Genomic DNA, 19,478 nt, shown 5'->3' with positions numbered 1-19,478 from the left:
TAAGATCAATGAATACTTTAAAATAACCTTAATGGCTTTTTACAGATTGCACAGTTTACAGTTATGTGCACAGCATTGAGTTGCTATGCACTTTGAATGTAATATCTTCACTTTAAATTGTTTATTTTATATTTTTCCTTTGTAGGGGAAGCCTGGAAAAGAAGGTGCTCCAGGTCCACCTGGCTTACCGGTAATGAAGGAAGTTTTCTAAGTGATGGTCATCTGTTTATGACAATTCTGTCTTCTTGTCACAGCTTTTCTCTCATTGTGGAATGTGTTTCAAAATGTTGATTTGCATACACTGAAACATCTCCTTCATGCAGTTGACCTTGGAGCACACCATGTCCTCACAAATTTATGTGCATGAGAAAGAGGCTCTATTCATAGATGTCATTGCTTCTATGCCAAATAAAAGACCTGTTGCTTGCTGCTGACTGTCTAATGAGTTTGAGACTCCAAGTTAAGCAAAATTCTAATGAGGTTTTTCTGCTTAGTCACATTGAAATTTTTGCAAAAGAGTTATACCTTCCCTTTAACTTAAATTGAGAAGAGAAATGAATAGTTTTTAATCACTAAGATCAAAAACATTGTTTTAAAAAGAAAAGTTATTGTCAGGGTCATGGCTGTCTTGGCCTGGAACAAGATGCCTGATAGCTATTAGACTGTAATTTTGTCAACATATAGTTCTTAAAGTATGCCATTTTAGAAGCAAAATAGTCTAATTTGTGTACTTATTTAAAACTTGGAGTTGTTCAAATGTGTTTGAAATACTGTATTCAATTGGTTAAGTATCAGTTCTTTTTACTTCAGCTCTACTTTCACAACATCATAAGAGTTGCAGTGACCTTAAATATCTTACCAAAATCCTTACTGCCAGAATAGTCCATTGCACATGTATCTTACTATAACATCACCTTTGTCATGCTATAATGACCTTCACAGGCAGTCTAAACACATTCCTGTCTGACAGAGAACACTGGATGACAGACCACAAAGCTCTACTGCCTCAGCTAACAAAAAGTAAATTTTGTCATTGCTCTTTTCCCATTTCAGCTTTACTCACTAGTAGTTCATTCAACTGCATGAGTCTCCAAGGGGTCCCTCTCCCTTGCCTGTATTCATTGCAGAGAGCCTTAGCCTGCACTGTTGTGCCTCCTGGTGCTGCTGATACCTCTTGAGATCAGCACCATCCTGCAGACTGAGTTCTGGGGGAGGGTGTAGAATGGGAGAGTCTTGCATTGTGCTCAGTTTCTCCCCTTCAGAAATAATTTGCACAGGGAGAACAGATCAGAGACTCCTACACTTGTGCCATGCAGAGCACCTCCCTTGAGATTGTTATTAATAAATGCAGGTTTGGATGGGACACTTGCAGCTTTTCCTACAGACATGGAGCTACACCTCAGACTGGGTCTTTCACTGCAGTTTCTTCTCTCGAGCAAGTTGCATCACCATGAAAGATTAAAGCCTTACATTTTAGATCTTACTGTTGTCAGTGCTAAAAGATTATAAAATTATAAGATTATATCCTTATAAAATTGTGTACTATCACCTGCAGGGACAAAAGGGTGAACAGGGCAAGCCAGGACTGGCTGGAAGGCAAGGAGCTAAGGTATTGTCCAATTGTTCTGTTATTGCTTTTGAGGATGAGGTTAAGATATGTTTGGAGATTATTATTTATTGATTATTTATTGCTGTATATATAATATGTCTCACTTGGCCTAAGAGATGACAAATAAGAGTATCATGGAATAGGGAATGGATCAGCTGCAACAAACCATGTGTTTGAACTGGTGTCCATCTATGTCTGCTGATGAGTCCTGTAGGTTTTGGTGTATGCAGCTGAATAGTTTTGTAAGGAACAGACTGGTCAGGAACAGTTGTTTTTCTTGAAAGTTTTGAAAATTGTACTGAAGTAACAGCGGGTAAATGTGATTCCATATATTGTTTTTAATTAAAAAACCTATCTCTGTTCTCTGACAAAGGGGATGAAAGGAAACCCTGGTCCACCTGGAGCTTGTGGTCGAGTAAGTATAAATTACCTTCATATATCATTTTTCTAAACCCTTATAATAAGAAAAATCCAAATTGTTTGCATGAGGCAATAATGGATGTCCTGTGATGCTCTAATCAGGCATGGCCTTCTCAAAGTACTGATATTGCTGTGATTCTCACACAGACGAGATCTTTCCTATGGAGTTGCATACAATGTCTGTGCCTTGTTAGACCTCACCTGAATCCAGCAATTTTGGCAGGAGATTGGACTGTCAAAGAACAGCTACAAAAACTCACAGGAGTTAATATTTAAATCAATTTCTAATCACTTCCAGAACAGGAGGCCTTAATTTTAAAATCCTAAGAACACTTTTTCAAGAAAGCAAGTTGGTATGAGTACTATTTCCTTGTCTAGTCATGCTGTCTCCCTCCTGGCTTTCCTAAAGGCCCCATGTGCACCCAATAGAAACCTTCTGCCTAAATTGTTCAGAAGAAACAGCTTTGTAAAAAGCTTTGTAAAAAGTGTTTGTGATATTGACAGAGTACTAAAAAAACCACTACTGCTAATAACAATTTTGATTTTGTTTCTGGTTGCTTGTAGTTAGTAAGATCTTGTGGTGTCAGAACATCAAAATTACGAATGAGATCAAAACATTGCTTTAATCAAGTGTTCAGTGTGAGATACTGTGCTTCTCTTTAATTCCTGCAACTCTTTCTTTTCTTACCACCTTTCTCCTGAGACGGAGTATTACGATTATGTGGTTGGTGAAAAGGGGGATGAGGGACCCCCTGGACCTCCAGGACCAAAAGGTCAACGTGGCATGCCTGGTGAGTGGGATATCAAAATTACAATCCTCTAGTAAATACAGTCCACTTAAAGAGCTTATTGCAGACTTCATTTTCAGCAACCTTCTGGCTTTACAAGAATATTCCTAGACTCACATGTAATTGCTGAATTGAAATGCATCCTGAGACTGATTTTTAGCATTATTTACCCTTAAAAATAATTGCCAGTATGCAATAGTTGCATGAGTGGTAGATGCCTACTCAGGCAAAACCAGATTCTTATTTTAATTTTTAAGCTTAAAATGTAGAAGATTAAAGTTTGTATTCAATGCTATTGAACAGTGACTTTATAGAGTATAGAGTGGTTTAACTCAAGTTTTTATTACCTTGCTTTTGCAGGGCCACAGGGTCCTCCTGGAGCTGCTGGTAGACCAGGTATTTGCAATAATAAAATACTGTTCTTCCTGTCTGTTACACTGAATCAGCTTTGTCAAATATTAATTTCAGGTGACTTAAAAAATATCTCTAAGTGCTAAAAAATTGTCACTAAAGAGCTTTGGTGGGTCAAGTACTCAGGTAAAGATAATTTTTAAATGTTTGTAGATTCTCACTTTAATATATTTCAAGATAAAAAATATTTGTGAGATGAACTTGGTGTGTTTGTCTGTCATTCTATAGAGTACGTAGCTTTAAAATGCCATTTCTTCTTTAACTCTGCCTTTTTTATTTTTCCCTTTGGTTAGGTGTGTCAAGACCTGGTATGAGAGGTCCCCCAGGATTTCCTGGGCCAAAAGGAACAAAAGGAGAGAGAGGACAAATTGGCTTGTGTATTGTAGGCCCTCCAGGACTGCCTGGTATTACTGGCAGGCCTGGTTCTGTTGGATTGCCAGGTCCTCCAGGAGAACCAGGTACTTCTAGTTGCAGATGGTTTGGATTTTTCCTGGTAGCTCTCTCTTTTAAATGAATTGCTGAATATCTCATGTTGGAAGGGACCCATAGGGATCAGAATACTGTTTCCAGCTCATCCCTGCAACTTTTTTCTCCCTTAACAAGTAGAGAATTGTCTGAATAATCTGTGATGTAATGGTGGAATACTCATTTCATTAACAGGTAGAATAACATTTGGAACTGGCCTGCCAGGACTTCCTGGAGAGCCAGGGTGTACAGGACCTCCAGGACTTCCAGGAGATACTGGCATGAGAGGTCAGTTTCAGATAACTTCACTCAGAAGTAGAAGTAGGTACAATCTAGTGATCCTCATGGATTCTCATTAGATTTTTTAAAATTTAATTTACCTTTTAAAAAATTTGCTGACTTCAGAGTTTTAAGAACATTCATTAGGGTTAGTGAGATGTCTTCCTCCCCTTACATCAACTGAAAGGGCAGTGATGTGCCAGTGCTGCACGGTTGTACAGAACTGTCTTCATTGGAACAAGTAGTTACTACAGACTGGTAGAACTTTGTACTCTGTGATGTTCTTGCTGACATTTCATCTCTGAAAGATGCTGCAGCTTCACCCACTGAGCTGCTGAATCTCTTTGCCCTTTGCTTGTCATGAGAATGACCCTGTGTTGCAGAGCTCTGTTACTTGGAAGCATATGTCCCTTACATACTCTTAGAATCTGGCTTATCAGTAAAGTGACTGTATCCAAATTGTTTGCTAAAACTTGACTTGAAAAAAATCAAGAAATTTAAACCAAATGTTTCTGTCCCTTCAATTAATTGCAGTCAGTTCTGATTGACTTTCCGACCACAGGTAATTTAGTACTATGTTAGAAGTGATCTTCCAACAAAATTAAGGCCATGATTCTACCACTCCTGGCCAAAAAGTGTTAGCTATAACAAAGTAAGTAGCACAGTAGTTAACCTTGAAAATGACTTGCTGTGGAGCAACTAATGATTTATTTTCATTCTAGGTGATGATGCTCGTGTGTGTACTGATTGTAGCTACATTCCGGGAATGCCTGGTCTTCCTGGTTCTGCTGGACCTCGTGGTCAGGATGGCATGCCTGGTAAATTATCTTGTTCCTAACAGGACAGTAGGAGTGCAAATGATTTTGGTTTTAGCATGAGAATCAGGTGTGGGCATGTCTGCAGCCTAGCCCTGAGGTGGTGGTGAGTGTGAGAGCCTGGGGCAGCTCGCTCTGCTGACATCAGCACAAGCCCTGAAAGATTGGAACTCACAGTGCTGATGGGCTTTAGGTGCAGCCTGAAGCTAGCTCAGTCTATGATGAGTAGTCAGTGTAACAACAGGAACATTGAATATTGGGTGCATTTACTGGAGCTTGTCAAAATCCATGTCCTTGTTTTCATTTTTCTTTACAATATATACTGATTCTTTTGCAGGTAGAGAAGGAACAACAGGTCCAAAAGGTTCTCCAGGTTCTCCAGGAACACCAGGGCTTCCAGGGGCTCAAGTAAGACTGGTTGTTCAGATTAACATTCGTTAATATTTGTTGTGGTGGTTGCTGTACAGATGTAGAATGAGTCTGCTAACAGGCTTTGCAGGCTCTTTGAACCCCTCAGAGTTCATGAGCCCAAGATCACTTGAGCCCAGTGTGCTTTCAGCTGGGATAGTGTACCCACTTTGTAACCTGGGGGGTGGAGAAGGAAGAGAGGGAAGTTAACTATGAGCCGGGCCAACTATGGCATTTAGTGTCCCTGGGGAAATATTCCAATGTGGAAGAGAAATCTCTAGTGAGTGCAGCACTAAAGTCCTTCTTTTTGTGCCATGGTTTTACTCATTCAATTATGCTACATTATTCCTGTTTATAGTAGCATAAATGAAATGGTAGTCTTGTCAAAAGAAGTAAAAGCAGGAGAAAAAGAAAAGAAAAAACCCCCCAAAACCCTATTCATTGAAGTATGCTATTACAGAGAATAAAAATTAGAATTGGGAGAACCCCTCTGAGGTATTTAATTCTAAAAAAAAAAAAGAAAACTTGGAAACAAATGTCATACATCTAGCACTGAAATGCTTTTGATAACTCCATCCTAGGGGCCTCCAGGTTTCAGAGGAGATCAAGGCCGTAAAGGATCAAAAGGTGAACCAAGATATGTACATCCAGAAGGGCCAAAAGGTGAGCAAGGAGATCCAGGAGCCAGGGGAGAAAAAGGAAGAAGAGGTTCAAGTGGATTTCTGGGAAGACCTGGCTCTAAAGGATCCAAAGGTTCTAAAGGTGAAGAGGTGGGTATGCACTTTTTGCAATTAATATGGAACTCATGGAAACCTAAGTCTGTATTTTATTTTCTACAACAATCTGTTTAATCCATGCAGATATTCCAGCTGAATATCCCCTACCCGACTGAGGGTACTGTCCTCAACTCTAACAACCAACATGCATGAAAGAATGAGAGGAAATATTCTGATGTAATAGCAGAGAAAGATGAGACCAGTATAAGTACAAATTGCTGAAAAACCTCAGCAGTCTAGTGAGATTTTAGTTTGGATATTGATACTTGAGCATTTTTTTGGATTTCAATGATGGATAAAATCGTTTTAGAAAGCATTTTCCTGACTAATTATAATGCTTAATAATTCAAGTACTTCCTGTTCAGTCTTCATGGATTAATCTTCAGTGAGAACTGACCATAAAACTAGAATTGTTAGGAAAGAGCTCAGCAGAAAAAACCCTAATAATTGTTGTGTTATGTTGGCTGAGAAACTGTTAACATGATTCTGATATAAATGTCTCTAAACATGAATCCACAGAATTCAAGGAGAATCAGAGCTGATGTGGGTTTGGATTTTTGCTAAATGTGTTTTAAAACAGAAGAAAAGTGTACAGTGAAACAACACAGTGATTGGAAAAAAGTCACGCAATTGTATTTATTTGTAGTATTTCACTCTTAATAGCCATCTCTTTGTAACCATTGATATTCAAATTTATATTCATTTAATCACAAGTAAATCAGAGGAAATTTTTTTCTGAAATTATCAGAGTGACACTGTTAGTAAAATAATACAAGATTATAGTCAGAGAAATGGGAATTTTGTTAAGAAAGCTGGTGTGGAGAGCAAGTAATTCTTGGTATACATGTCTAACCATTAGGGATTGGCTGGATCAAAAGGAGATAGAGGACTACCTGGATTGCCTGGTGGAATTGGGCTTCCTGGAGAAATGGGGCTTCCTGGACTGGCAGGTTATGGACCACAAGGAGTTAGAGGTTTTAAAGGCTCTAAAGGAATACCTGGGCCACCTGGATTACCTGGAGAAGCAGGTTAGTAACTTTGCTATTTTACTGCATTTTACCTATGTTAGGGAGTACTAGATTAAAATTGGAGAGATAGATGGATATAAAATAAATAATTTACTAATTTGGGAACACAGCTACAAAAACCCAGAGCTCCAGACACGGCAGCTAAAAAAGACATGCCAAGGGGAGAAAAGACCAGCCACAGCATGGCTCCCTCCCCATTTCAACTCGCCACCAGCCTCACCCCCATATGCCTTTTACTCCCTTTCCTAGGATTATGCCTAGAGTTAGCATTCCCAAAACCACAAAGCCCAGAGCTCCAGGCACACTGCAGCTGTGAAAGGCATCCCAAGGGGAACACAAAACTGCCAAGACATGGCTTGCTCCACAGCTTCTTCCTTGGAAGCAGCCCTCTCTCAAGGCTGCTTTGAATGTGAATTATGGGAAACCACTCCTTGCCATGGGACTTCTAGAACATTGTCCCCACTTCGAGTTCCACCGAAGATCGTAGAAAAGTCTTGGGATGATAAGATAATTTAGGTTTGAAGGACTTTGTGCAGTCTGAACTTCTTCATCTCAGCACAGACACAGCTCTGAGATCAGACCAATTTACTGAAGGAATTATCCAGTTGGTCCTTGAAAACCTCAAAGGGCAGAGACAGCACATTATCTCTAGGCAATGTGTTCTAGGGTTTGGCTGACCTCTCTGTGGAAACAACAACTAATCAAGTACCCAGCCAGTTGTGACCATTAGTGTAATCTAAGTCAGCAGGTTAAATGCAAAGGGCATAATAATTTTTCAGTGCTGCAAACATACCAGTGGAAGAACTCAGCTGAGTGGCTGAGTTTGCTTAAAGATCATGCCCATTGAGCCTTTATGACATGGAATTGAAGATTTAAGTACTTGTCAGTTGTATCATTTTCTTGGTGGCTTTTTGCTTCTTTTTCTGCATCTCCCTTAGACTACAGGAGGGCTGAGTGGAAGACTGCAGGTGTCGATAAAATGATTTTACTTAATGAAGTCAGGATGTGAAGGCTTTTCAAAAATCTGTTGGAGTTTCAGAAATATGGCAACTGTAGATGACTACATTTTTAGCCAAGTAGATGGATCACTCATATTTTTAAATGCTTGGGGCTACCAAACTATATGCATTTGTAATATTTTATAATGTATTTGCTGAAGGTCTGAAAGGAGAGACCAGTAGGGCAACTCCATTACCTGCATTGCCAGGACCTCAGGGACCACATGGTTTACCCGGACCCCCAGGAGTGCCTGGTGAGTGTAGGACAACATCAGTGAAACAGTTAAAATCAGAGATTGGTTAACTGTAAGGCATCTTTGCTTGGGTTTTGTAGAACAATAGTCCTTAAAACTGTCCTGAACAGCACAGGAAGTTTTTTTTACAGTTTTATGGTAGTTTGTTTTTGTACTTGCTTCTGTTTCAAGCTTCACCCCTATAAAGTGTGTTTGGAACCTTTCAAGAAGTGGGAGATTCATGTCTGCATGTAGATGTCTCTAGGAGTCTGGAATTTGGCCAGATTGTGTAAAAACTTACAGACTCATAAATGCTTTGACACTGTGAATGCAATTAGCACTTTAACTGTAAAAACCTGCAGTGTTTAAATTCTAATATAATCTACAGCTGTGTTCCTATTAATAATGGTAAATTATAACACACATAATCTTACAAGTTGATGTTCTGTGGTAAAGATAATTCACAGTTTATTTATTTTCTTTGGGCAGGTAGGGTTGGAGCAAGAGGTCAGCCAGGTGATCCAGGACATTCAGGGCCAACAGGTGACACAGGCTTTCCAGGGCTTGGGTTTCCTGGAAACCCAGGTCCAAAAGGTAAAATACTCTTTTTGATCTTAAAAAAAGGCTAAACAAAAAGTAAAAAATTAAGTACACCTTAAAATAATTAGCAAGTTAAAAAAAGAAAATCAATGAACAAACAGATATGTGTTTTTAGCAGTCTTATGATTTACTGCCTCAAGTCTTAGAAATATTTTGAGGTATTTCAGAGTATGAAGTATCAAAGCTGACAGTAGGGAAATACTTTTAAAGACATTGATGCTTGCTGGAATACTGCCCAAACAGGTGCAGCTATCTTATCTGAGTGCTATACTTAATTCAGATGGATTCTCTTTACCTGGATATGTGTTACAGAGACAGAACTGTATAAGTGTCAAAGTACTTTATTTTTAATAAATTTTCATTATGTACAATGCAATATCTGCCCTAATATGCAGGTAATAGAAAGCATTTTCAGTACTTTAAATTTAGCCATTCCTCATGCAAAGTTATAACTCCCCTTGAACCTGGGGAAATTCTCATAATCCTGTAAGGACATGAGTTAACAAAAAAAGCTCAGATACTGAAACTTGTGCCAAGCTACTTGCTAAAGAGAAAAGCAAGGAACTAACATCAGAATGGCTTTACTTGGAAAAAAAAAATGGTGACATGCTTCAAGTCAGTGAATTAACAAGCAGTGTTTCAGTCAATTTTGAGTGAATATGTAAGGAACAAGATGTCTTGTGTCACATTAGCTCTGAAATCAAGATCCTCCCTTCAGCTCATGTAAGCTGCATTTTTGTCAGAGGCTCATAAATGCACACATGCAAGGATCCTTTTGTAAAATAAAGCATCTGTACTGCCATTTAATTCCTTTTGCAGGAGATAAAGGACTTGCAGGAGGCAGAGGGCCACCAGGTTGTGAAGGAAAGATTGGAGATCCGGGCCGAGCTGGAAACCTAGGACAACCAGGACAAAAGGTTTGGTTAGAAATAAAGAACAAACTTTTCCACAGGCCCCATTCATTCAACTTTTATTTGCTATCAACTATTTTTTAATAGCTATCAACTATTCATTTGCTCATTTACACTGAGCAAATAAATTAGAAATTGTAAGGAATATGGGAATTCCTTCATTTTTTGACTAATCATGCACAAACTATGAAATTAAATTCTTTCTATAAAAAGAGGCTCAAACCAAAATTTTTGATCCAAATACAAGATTTCAGAATTCCAGGTGTTTGGGATGTTTTCCTACTTCAGCTTTCAGACCACAAGGAGGATATTGCATTGCTTAAAGCAAAAAAATTAAGGAGACAGCTGCTGAAAAGAAGCCTGTTCAGAAATCCAATTAAGCATATATTTGATGGAGGTAATTGACAAGCAAGTATGTATCTCATGTAAGCAAGTGCTCTGTTAAATTGAAGCATGGAGAAAGAAGGTTGGAGGTAATACTGCACCCACTCTTGCTGATTAACAGAAGCTAATCTACTGATTCTTGACTAGTCTGTAATCAGGATTCAATTTTTGAACAAAATGTTAACACCTAAATTATTTGAACATATGGCATTTCTTTTTTTGTACCAGTATGTCATTCTTTTGTGTGTTTTTCTGACATGACAAAGGAAGGCAGTTGAGGCTGTGAATTTTTTTTTTATTTTTTAATCTGCACTTGATGCAACAGAAGATCTGGATATGAAGTGACCTCTGTGGTCCAAATATATCATTAGTGATTGGTATAAGCTCAGGTCTACGGATCTGCTTTATGAACATATTGATTTGCTGGTACTCAAAACAACCAGCAGTTCAGTCAGCTAAAAAAACCCTACTAATTCAAAGTTTCCAGTCAGGGAATGCACTTGGGACATTTGGGATAAAAGCAGTCTTCATGGACAACAATGTTAAGAAGAATGATTTGAAAAAACCCCAAAAACGGACTGAGTATCCTGACGCATATCTGGGTGCCGACCTTGATCATTCAAATAAATAATTTGATATATATAATATATAAATTTTATTATATAAAAATAAAGGAAAAGTTATATTTGCACAAACTTCACCCCCACTTTCAGATAGATGTTCAAAGCCATTCACAGCTGCAGAAGGCATCTCAATGCAGTAAAGACTAAATGGAGGGAAGTGTCTTGCATTGCTGAGTAACAACTTTTTAGGGCTAGGAGACAAAGTTTAAAAGCTGTCTAGATTAATTATTCAGCTAGCTAATAAGGAATGTCCAGTGGTTTGCTGAATTGAAGCCGCTAGAAATTATAGTGTGAAAGATCCAAAGGGAATTAAGAGAATTACCCTAATAAAATAAGGTCATTATTACTCCAGTGGAGAAAATATTTTGGCAGATTTGCAAAGCAGAGAGGATTGTTTATATTTCTCTCTGTGTTGCAGGGTGAGCCAGGCATGATTATTCCTGGAGAGCCAGGCAGAATGGGTTCACCAGGAGGTCTCGGCAGTCCTGGCTCAAAAGGTGAAGTTGGACTTCCAGGACTCCCAGGCCTACCAGGGCATCCTGGGCATGATGGTGATGATGGCCTAAGAGGTAATGTTGCCAGAGAAGCTCAGGGAGCACAGCATGTTATTTTAAGAAAAATCAAGTCAAATAAGGTTCACTGAAAGCCTAAAACTTACTTTGGCTGTGAATCCACTCTCGTGTCTTTTAGGAGATCGTGGCTCACCTGGAGCTCCTGGAGACCCAGGTTTTCCAGGGAAACCTGCTGAATGTCTTATTGGCCTGCCAGGTTTGCCAGGTGGCCAGGGAGCTACAGGCCCACCAGGTAGGAATCTCTGATCCAGAAATGCCATTTGACTGGGTGAGTCTGGAGTTTATTTCTGCCTTCCAATGGCCCTAGGGAGCTGAAGTTGTTTCTGGATATTGGTTATGGAATAGTATGCAAGAAAATATGAGTCCATTTAAAAGATGCTCTTTCTGTAGATGGGAGGAAGCACAGGCACTGATGAAGAGGGATTAAGATCCAGATTCCATTGGCCAGTATAAAGAGTAATCACAAACTGACCCAAATTCCCAGGAAAAGGGATAGATATTTCTGACACATCTTCCCTGTGGGACTGAACTAGATCCTTTGGTGCAATGGGATTGATAAAGAAATAAGTGAAAGGAAGAGCTCAGCTAGGTGGGAAAAGAATTTAGGGTGCCAAAAGTACCTGCCTGTACTGCATATGTTTTTCTTTTCAAAAAAACCACACTCAGATATACAACACATCCTTCTCTTATATATGATCTCAAAAGGATTTTTAAAAGTAAAATTTTGTAAGGAATGAATGCAAAATGATGGGGTTTTCATATTTGGGTTTTTCTTTTTCTGGGAAAGAACAGATTTGTCTACTCTCACTTTTTTTTTTCTTCTTTTCAAAAATCCCAACCTACAGCCCTTATGAGATTTTCTGAATGTATTTGTTGCCTTACAGATCTCATGTTTAGCCTCAAACAGATGCTTATGATGTAAAGACAGAGATGAAGGTTTGTTTTTCAGATGAATCTACCGTACTACACTGTCCTTCACTTTTCTGTCCTTCACTTTTCTTAGGAGGAAGAGGTTTACAAGGTTCAAAAGGAAACCTAGGTACTCCTGGTTTGAGTATCCCAGGAACCTATGGAAGGCCTGGGGAGCCTGGATTAATAGGTCTTCAGGGAAAAACAGGATTACCTGGTCCCAAGGGACAACCTGGAAGGCCAGGAATCTCTGGCTTGCCAGGTAAGGTTTCCCCATGTATTTGTTTTGATGTAGAAAGGTGTTTTGCAAAAAGGTCGTGTTTTTCCAAACTGAAGATGCTGAAATATTTCTCCATCAACACCTTTCATTTGTCTTTGAGATTTTTATGAAAAATGAATAAATCATTCTTCCTTAAAAGATGAGCATATCTTGAAGCTCTCTTGACACTGTGGAATCTTCTATAATAGTCTTCTGAGAACAGTGTTTTATCTAGTTTTTGTAAAGGAATGTCCTTGCAGTAGGACATGAAATATTTAATGATAAAAGCAACTCCCCCAGCACAATGGAATTGCAAATTGTTTAGCTCTTACTCAGCATCCTTTTTCAAATAGTTTGTAATGCCAGCTTCTTTTTCTTATAAGCTCAGATCTAGAGTCTCATAGAGTTGAGTCAGATCAAGTTCTGTCACTAACCAGAGCTAACTTTAAGTAAGCTAAGTGGTCCCTGTAGGGTTGGTTTGGTTTGTTCTTTCAGAAATCTGTGGAAATTTGTTTTGAAGAATAAAATATGTCAATCATATAATGTTTCTTATTTCTAACAAAGATTTTCTTTAATATCAAATCATTACACTGTGGGAAGGAGATGGCACATGCCTTTTTATATTAAGAATCTGTAAAGCTTTTGATAAACATGTAGGACTTGACTCAGTTATGCAAACATAGACTTCTGATGGCATTTGAGGGAGTTGTTATTTCCCAGCTAGTCTTTGACTCCTGAGCCTGAAAGGAATGTCATTCCCACACATCTCATGACTGATCTCTCATCCCTGTGTGGATATCTCAGATGCATTATCCTTACTGTTAGTTATTTAATTCATTGATAGGAGCTGTTGCAGCTACTAACTTAGGTAATTTGGGGGTTATAAGTCATGATCCTGTGGTTAAAGATGGGAAAACTGGCTTGGACAGTTACAGAAATGGAGAAAAAATAAAATAAGCAATTAAACACTGAAATGACAGAGGTGTGTGTAGTTTTATGAAGTAATGTTCTATTTAACTGATTTAATGCTAACAAATACGTTCCTATTGCTTCAACTCCACAGGTGCAAGGGGAGATCCAGGTGTAATGGGACTGTTAGGAATTCCTGGACCCCCTGGCATGGTTGGAAGACCAGGCAACCCTGGTATCCAAGGCAAGTGATCACTTTATCTGCTTTCCTTATCACTTGGAATACAGGAATTTCAATGCTCAAGTTACTCTTGTGATCCATTTTTGTGTGTATTAGCACTCCTGAGTACAGATGTTTTACTGGAATTTCTTTGAGTCTTGGTAAATCTATTTTCTGTATATGTGCAGTCTGCAGACTGAATAATATAATATTTTTTATCAGTTTTGACTTGCCACCCTTTCTTTTTTTTTTTTTTTTAAGTGGCTGGTGATTTGCCAGCCACTATAAAGAGCAGAGAGCCTTTTTGCTGGCTTTTTTTTTTCCCCTCCTGTGTGGATACCATTATTATATTTATTTAACAGACACGAGATTTTGTTTTTATTCTCTATAAGAAAAATCTTCCATGTCTTGCTGGAAGGACAAGCATTATTTGCTACAAGTAATCTGTACTTGTAGGTGTTTTATTGATGATTGGAGCAGTTAAGAAGCTAGTTTAGGTTGTTTTGCAATGTATATTTACATAGGTAAATTACAATTGCTCTTGAAGATTGGCATTATCTGCTTTGCTTTATTATATCATCTAGTCAGGTCTCTTCAGAAAATTTCACTCTATTTTCTTGCAGGCTCTCCTGGCTTTCCAGGAATAAAGGGAAGAAAAGGATTTCTTGGAGAAAAAGGTGAACCAGGTGATAAAGGTTTTCCAGGACCATCTGAGACCTTGGTTGGTATTGGGGACAAAGGAGAACGAGGTTTAAAAGGTACACATTCATTGTTCTGTCATTAAAACTAGCCAGGGTTGTCATCTGTTTTGCAGTTCCAGTGGACTCTAAAATATGGAATAAACTGATGCTACTGCTGAGAGTAATCACATTGTTTTGAAATAATTATTGCTAAACACTAGAACTGCCTTCTTTTTTATGGAATAGTTGGATATTACATTGAATATTCAGTTCAATTTTAGTAAGTCCTAAGTCCTTTAAAAAGCTCTCATTTTTATGCTAAATAATATATCAGTAGTACCAGGAGGCTTCTATATATATATACTCTACATTCATGTTTTTACATTTATATTATTCTGTGAGCACAGAAATGGCTGCACTTACCAACCAGAGGCTGGATTGCAAAGACATTAAATCTGCTCAGAAGTACTTGACTGCCAGAAAAACTCCTTTGTTTGCAATATTAATATAGACTCTCTATAAGAGCTGTAGATGGTTAACTAATGCTATCTGGCTTTTTCTATTGGTATTTTCCCATGGAAGCTTTCAGGAACTTCCTATTGCCTCCACATGAAAAATATAGAAGATGTTGGATTTGAGTTTGTGCTTTGCTTACGTGTGTTCACCATGAAAATCCCATGCTCTACTTCTGTTTCATTAGCTTAAAGAGTTATAGAATGTTAAACTTTGTACAAAAGTTATATTCTAGGATGTTGTTTTGTAATATCTTTCAAATGAAATTTCATTTTAGGAGTTCAAGGCCATATGGGTGTGAGGGGAGAAAAAGGAGATGTTGGTGTGCAAGGTCCACCAGGTGTTGATGGGTCTGAAGGAATGCCTGGTGTACCAGGTATGGAATATGTGTATTGGAAATTGCTGTGCCATGTGGGCAGGGAGGTACTGCTGCTCCAGTGCACACCAGCTTGGCTCCAGAAGCAGCACTGCATTCTCTGTTAACTCTCAAGCTTTCCTGAGAATTCTGAAACTGGGCAATTTCAAAAGCTGCAGTTTGAATGTCACAGCAGCTATCACCAAATGATTCTTTCTTTTCTTTCAAGTATAGACCATTGTTTAGGATGACAAATAGAAAAAAAAAATAATATTAAATCCTGAATAACAATAAATCTAAAAGCTGATGAAACCAATGAATAAAAATTAATATTTCTAAAAAGCAAAAAGAAGTTTGAATTTTCAATATTATTTAAAAATTAATTCTAAAGTACTACAGTTTTGCACAAAAATATTTTAGGAATTTTTTTAATTTCAGATGAATTATATTTTCCTTTTCAAAACTTAAATATTTGACTTGTATTTCAAAAGTTAGCAGATTTCCAGTGAAAAGCAGCTTTAGAAATGTCAGGCTTTGGCACACTGGCATTTAGAAAGAATGTTCACGGATCATTCTAGATGTATTTGGATCTTTTAGTGATTAAACTGAGTGCTAATTTAGCTAAATGAATCTCAAGATAAGTGAGTGAGGGGAAAATTGCTTAGGTCACATTCAGCTTTTTACTATATCCTAGTCATGAGAAATCTGTCATAAGTAATAATGTGATTGTTCCATGCATAAAACTAAACTGAACTGGAGTGCAAGTAATGAAAGGAGAGTACAATGCATAAATAAAAATTCATGATCTTGATCAAATTCAGCTAAAATATATTGCAGCGACTGCCACAAAGTGCGTGGTCACAAACCTTAATTTTAATATTGCTACATAAGGTATTTGTTATTTCCTTGGCTTTCTGAAAACAATAATGATAATTTTATCTGTATCTGTATCTATATCTATAGAATTATCTATTATTATAGTAATTATCTATATAATAGGTTATCTATATAATAGTAATATTATATATATATAATCTATATAATAGTAATACACTAAATTATCTATATGATAGTAATACACTAAAAGAAGATGTGTGGTAGAGGATTTTGTATCCATCACAGTTCTAACATGACATTTATTTCTTGATCTTGCAGGAGCCAAGGGATTTATGGGTCTTCCAGGGATTCCTGGAGGACAAGGATTCCCAGGTGCACCTGGAGACCAAGGGGACATGGGAATTCCAGGTCATTTTCTTTGAAGTCATATTACAAATTCATAAAGCTCTCTAGAAGCATTTGCACAGGTCTGAGCTGTTACTGTCAGCACACCACACAATTCTTAGACTGGGATTTACTCTTTAGTATCCATAGACTTATCTTCACCCTAGCATTTGCTTGACTTGCAGAATGCAATTCTCCCTCTCTATCCAAATTCTTTAACTTATATATTTTACATGTAAGAATCTCTTTTTAGAAATCAAATCACAGTTTAAATTACTTTAATGAAGAATTAATATCTCTATATATAAAGCAATAGCTCACAAAACATGGAGTGTGAAAAGCAATTATGATCCTTTTAAGAATGGTATCAGTATTGGTATTTTTCCAGGTCCAAAAGGCCAGAAAGGATCTCCAGGCTTTCCAGGACCATCAGGTGACCCTGGTCCACCAGGCTATGGTGGCTTTCCAGGTGACAAAGGAGATCCTGGGTACCCATCTGCTGGGCCTCCAGGAGAACCTGGCCCAAAGGTATAAAGGCAGTGGAAAAACTTTCCTGTTAGGCAGAGCCTTTGACTATAGAAACAGAACAACACGTAAGCAAGAGCTGCAGAGTTTGCAGAAGTAGTTGATTTATTAGTGGTAAGAAATATGAAAATTCTATTGTGTCATTACTCTGGAGAAGTTTTTTCATTATATTTCACTTCATTTGCGCAAGAATTACTTATTTATAAAGATGAAATATCTTGAAGTAATTTGCTTTCTGTAAAAGTTCTAATTCATTAAGAACAAGAATGTTAAAAAGTTAAAACATCAAAAACTCATCTTAGCAAATGCAAAAGTTTTATAATATAAACTTGCACTGTTTGGTTTTGATAGTCTGGTAATATCCTTGCACAAGATTTTTTTTTTTCATTAGTAATGTGTATTACATCCAGTTTATGCTGTTTGGTCATACATACCTTGCTAAGAAAAAACAGTATTTTTAAGTTAAATCAGTTGGATAGTTTAACTCCACATGTTCTGGTTGTTGAATAACTGGAAGTCTTTTTACCTATGAGATTATCTGAAATGTGTGGCTGAGCCTGTAAATTCCTCTATAAATCCTGTAATTTAAATCATTTGTTTATTTTCAGTATGAGCTGGGTAGCCCCAGTGAGATTACTGTGAAAAACGTCAGTAGGAATTCAAGGAAAAAAATGCAATTCAGTATTTTGAATAGCTGCATATTACCTAAGGAATGAATGTTTGGATCAAAAGAAGAGCGGGTGGAATAAAATTGAAGGGAAATCTGTGCCAGGGAAAAATCTAAAAACTGCTTGGTTTATAAAGGTTAAAAATAGATCTTAACTATTTCTAAAAGATCAGTGGTATTATGAGAAGACTTTGTATTTAGTCTGCTTTGGTTTTTGTCTGAAAATCATAATGAAATGTGATTACATGTAAATTGCATGTGATTTTTCTATTCCACACTGTGATTCTTTACCTGTGTGTGTGCAACTGTTTCTCAGGGAGATCCAGGTCCTCCAGGAGTTTTTGGCAGCAAAGGAGAAAAGGGCTCTGAGGGGCAACCAGGGCTTACAGGAGTACCAGGACCACATGGGATCAGAGGGGAAACTGGAGGTGCAGGAATCCCAGGTATGGGGTGCTTTTGGAGGGCTGGTGAGCTGGTGACACTTGTAGAAGACAATTCCTCAAGTGCACGAGTGCCTGGGGGTGACACAGTGACTTACACTGCCTGCTGCAAACCTCAACAGCTCCTCTGTGGTCACAGCAGCCAGGCCAGCTTGGGTCACCTGGAGAACTTTTGCAGCTGGCCAAAGCAGAAACACCAGCAAAGCTCTAAACTGAGTCTGGATCTAGAGGTGATGCCACTTCCCCTCTGCCACACTCTTTCTTCCCACAGGGCAGTGTGGACCCCCTGGAAATCCTGGTGTTAAAGGATGCCAGGGCCGCCCAGGACAGCAGGGAGTCCCAGGCCCTCCTGGTATGGTATATAGCTTCTCTCCTAAATCACTGCCCTGGATTTGGGATTTCAGTTCAGTCTGGGGCTTTGTTTGCATCCTTTTCACAGCCCATTTTCAATGTTAACTGTTCAGCTGAGGCAAAAAGTTTTAATTTTGCTTCACTACTGGAAAGTGTGAAATTTAAAAATTATGAGTACATATCCAAGGGTCTCAAGATGTGATAGCCACACAATTGTAAGAAAGGCTTAGGTTCTTTAAGTTCTACCTACCTATACTAAGATATAGGTAGATGAAGAGAAGGAAACTAACTGGAGTAACCAAGAGTTGTAGTTGTCTGCTAAAGCAACAGAACTAAACTATACCTCAGGGGCAGTGTGTATATGTAGCAACAGAGAGGCATGCATTGAAGACTTTATTATGTCTGTGAAAATAGAGGGGCTGTTAAATCCACTGAAGTCCAGTGAGCTCTATACAAGCTATATGCTGCTCTAGACCAGCACAGCTACCCCTATCTTTGAAGTAGCTGAGCTAATTAAATTTTAATAAAGGGGAGTCAGATCTTCTCACTGCAAAGTTACAGAAGTAAAAAATGATATTGTGGTCCATTGTAATTCACAGGTGCTGTTGGAGCCCCTGGAAAACCTGGGCTTGTTGGTGAAAGGGGTACTCAAGGTCAGGATGGTATGCCTGGTCCCCCAGGAGTAAAGGGAGAACCAGGTAACAGCAGTGAAGTATTTTCATTCTCTTTGACAATTGGGTTTTTTTCTGTAATTATAGTGACAAGGATGATTTGGGAAGGATTACCAAGGAGCTTCTGTGGAGCCAAAGCTAAGTTTAGAAGTAGAAGGTTATAAGTGGTTTTCTATGTAATTTTTGTACACGCTGTCAACAACCCAAGTGCATTACAAATGCTCTATTCTACACTATTCTACACGTGTTGTAATGTCACCTAAAAATGTTCATGTCTGCAAGAGTCAAAATACTGCTGTTAACAGCTCTTATGGGTTTAATCTCAAAGAGTTTAAACGAACCAAAATCCTTTCAAAGCAATCTTCTGTCTTACATGAATATAAAATAAAAGGAATCACAGTGTTTTCCTGCATAAATAGTGAAAGCTTCCATGACCAA

The 19,478-nt window shown here is 38.1% G+C and overlaps 1 protein-coding gene across 1 annotated transcript in view; it reads left to right on the top strand.

The window, feature by feature from the left end:
- The window catches only part of COL4A3 (collagen type IV alpha 3 chain), a 53,702-nt gene that overhangs the window by 22,191 nt on the left and 12,033 nt on the right, over positions 1-19,478 (top strand). The window contains exons 16-40 of the mRNA XM_059478874.1: positions 146-190; positions 1,556-1,609; positions 1,983-2,024; positions 2,733-2,820; positions 3,178-3,213; positions 3,522-3,686; positions 3,889-3,981; positions 4,695-4,790; positions 5,125-5,195; positions 5,777-5,965; positions 6,831-6,999; positions 8,159-8,251; positions 8,720-8,824; positions 9,650-9,747; positions 11,167-11,317; positions 11,439-11,552; positions 12,324-12,491; positions 13,552-13,641; positions 14,241-14,375; positions 15,088-15,186; positions 16,321-16,410; positions 16,775-16,914; positions 17,895-18,021; positions 18,290-18,370; positions 18,969-19,067. Of these exons, the coding sequence (XP_059334857.1) occupies positions 146-190; positions 1,556-1,609; positions 1,983-2,024; positions 2,733-2,820; positions 3,178-3,213; positions 3,522-3,686; positions 3,889-3,981; positions 4,695-4,790; positions 5,125-5,195; positions 5,777-5,965; positions 6,831-6,999; positions 8,159-8,251; positions 8,720-8,824; positions 9,650-9,747; positions 11,167-11,317; positions 11,439-11,552; positions 12,324-12,491; positions 13,552-13,641; positions 14,241-14,375; positions 15,088-15,186; positions 16,321-16,410; positions 16,775-16,914; positions 17,895-18,021; positions 18,290-18,370; positions 18,969-19,067 (2,638 nt within the window). The remainder of the gene's footprint in view (positions 1-145; positions 191-1,555; positions 1,610-1,982; positions 2,025-2,732; positions 2,821-3,177; positions 3,214-3,521; positions 3,687-3,888; positions 3,982-4,694; positions 4,791-5,124; positions 5,196-5,776; positions 5,966-6,830; positions 7,000-8,158; positions 8,252-8,719; positions 8,825-9,649; positions 9,748-11,166; positions 11,318-11,438; positions 11,553-12,323; positions 12,492-13,551; positions 13,642-14,240; positions 14,376-15,087; positions 15,187-16,320; positions 16,411-16,774; positions 16,915-17,894; positions 18,022-18,289; positions 18,371-18,968; positions 19,068-19,478) is intronic.

Source organism: Ammospiza nelsoni, chromosome 10, assembly GCF_027579445.1.
Source record: "Ammospiza nelsoni isolate bAmmNel1 chromosome 10, bAmmNel1.pri, whole genome shotgun sequence".
Classification (NCBI taxonomy): domain Eukaryota; kingdom Metazoa; phylum Chordata; class Aves; order Passeriformes; family Passerellidae; genus Ammospiza; species Ammospiza nelsoni.
Note: the sequence above shows the minus strand (reverse complement) of the source record. Positions and strands in the feature narration are given on the sequence as shown.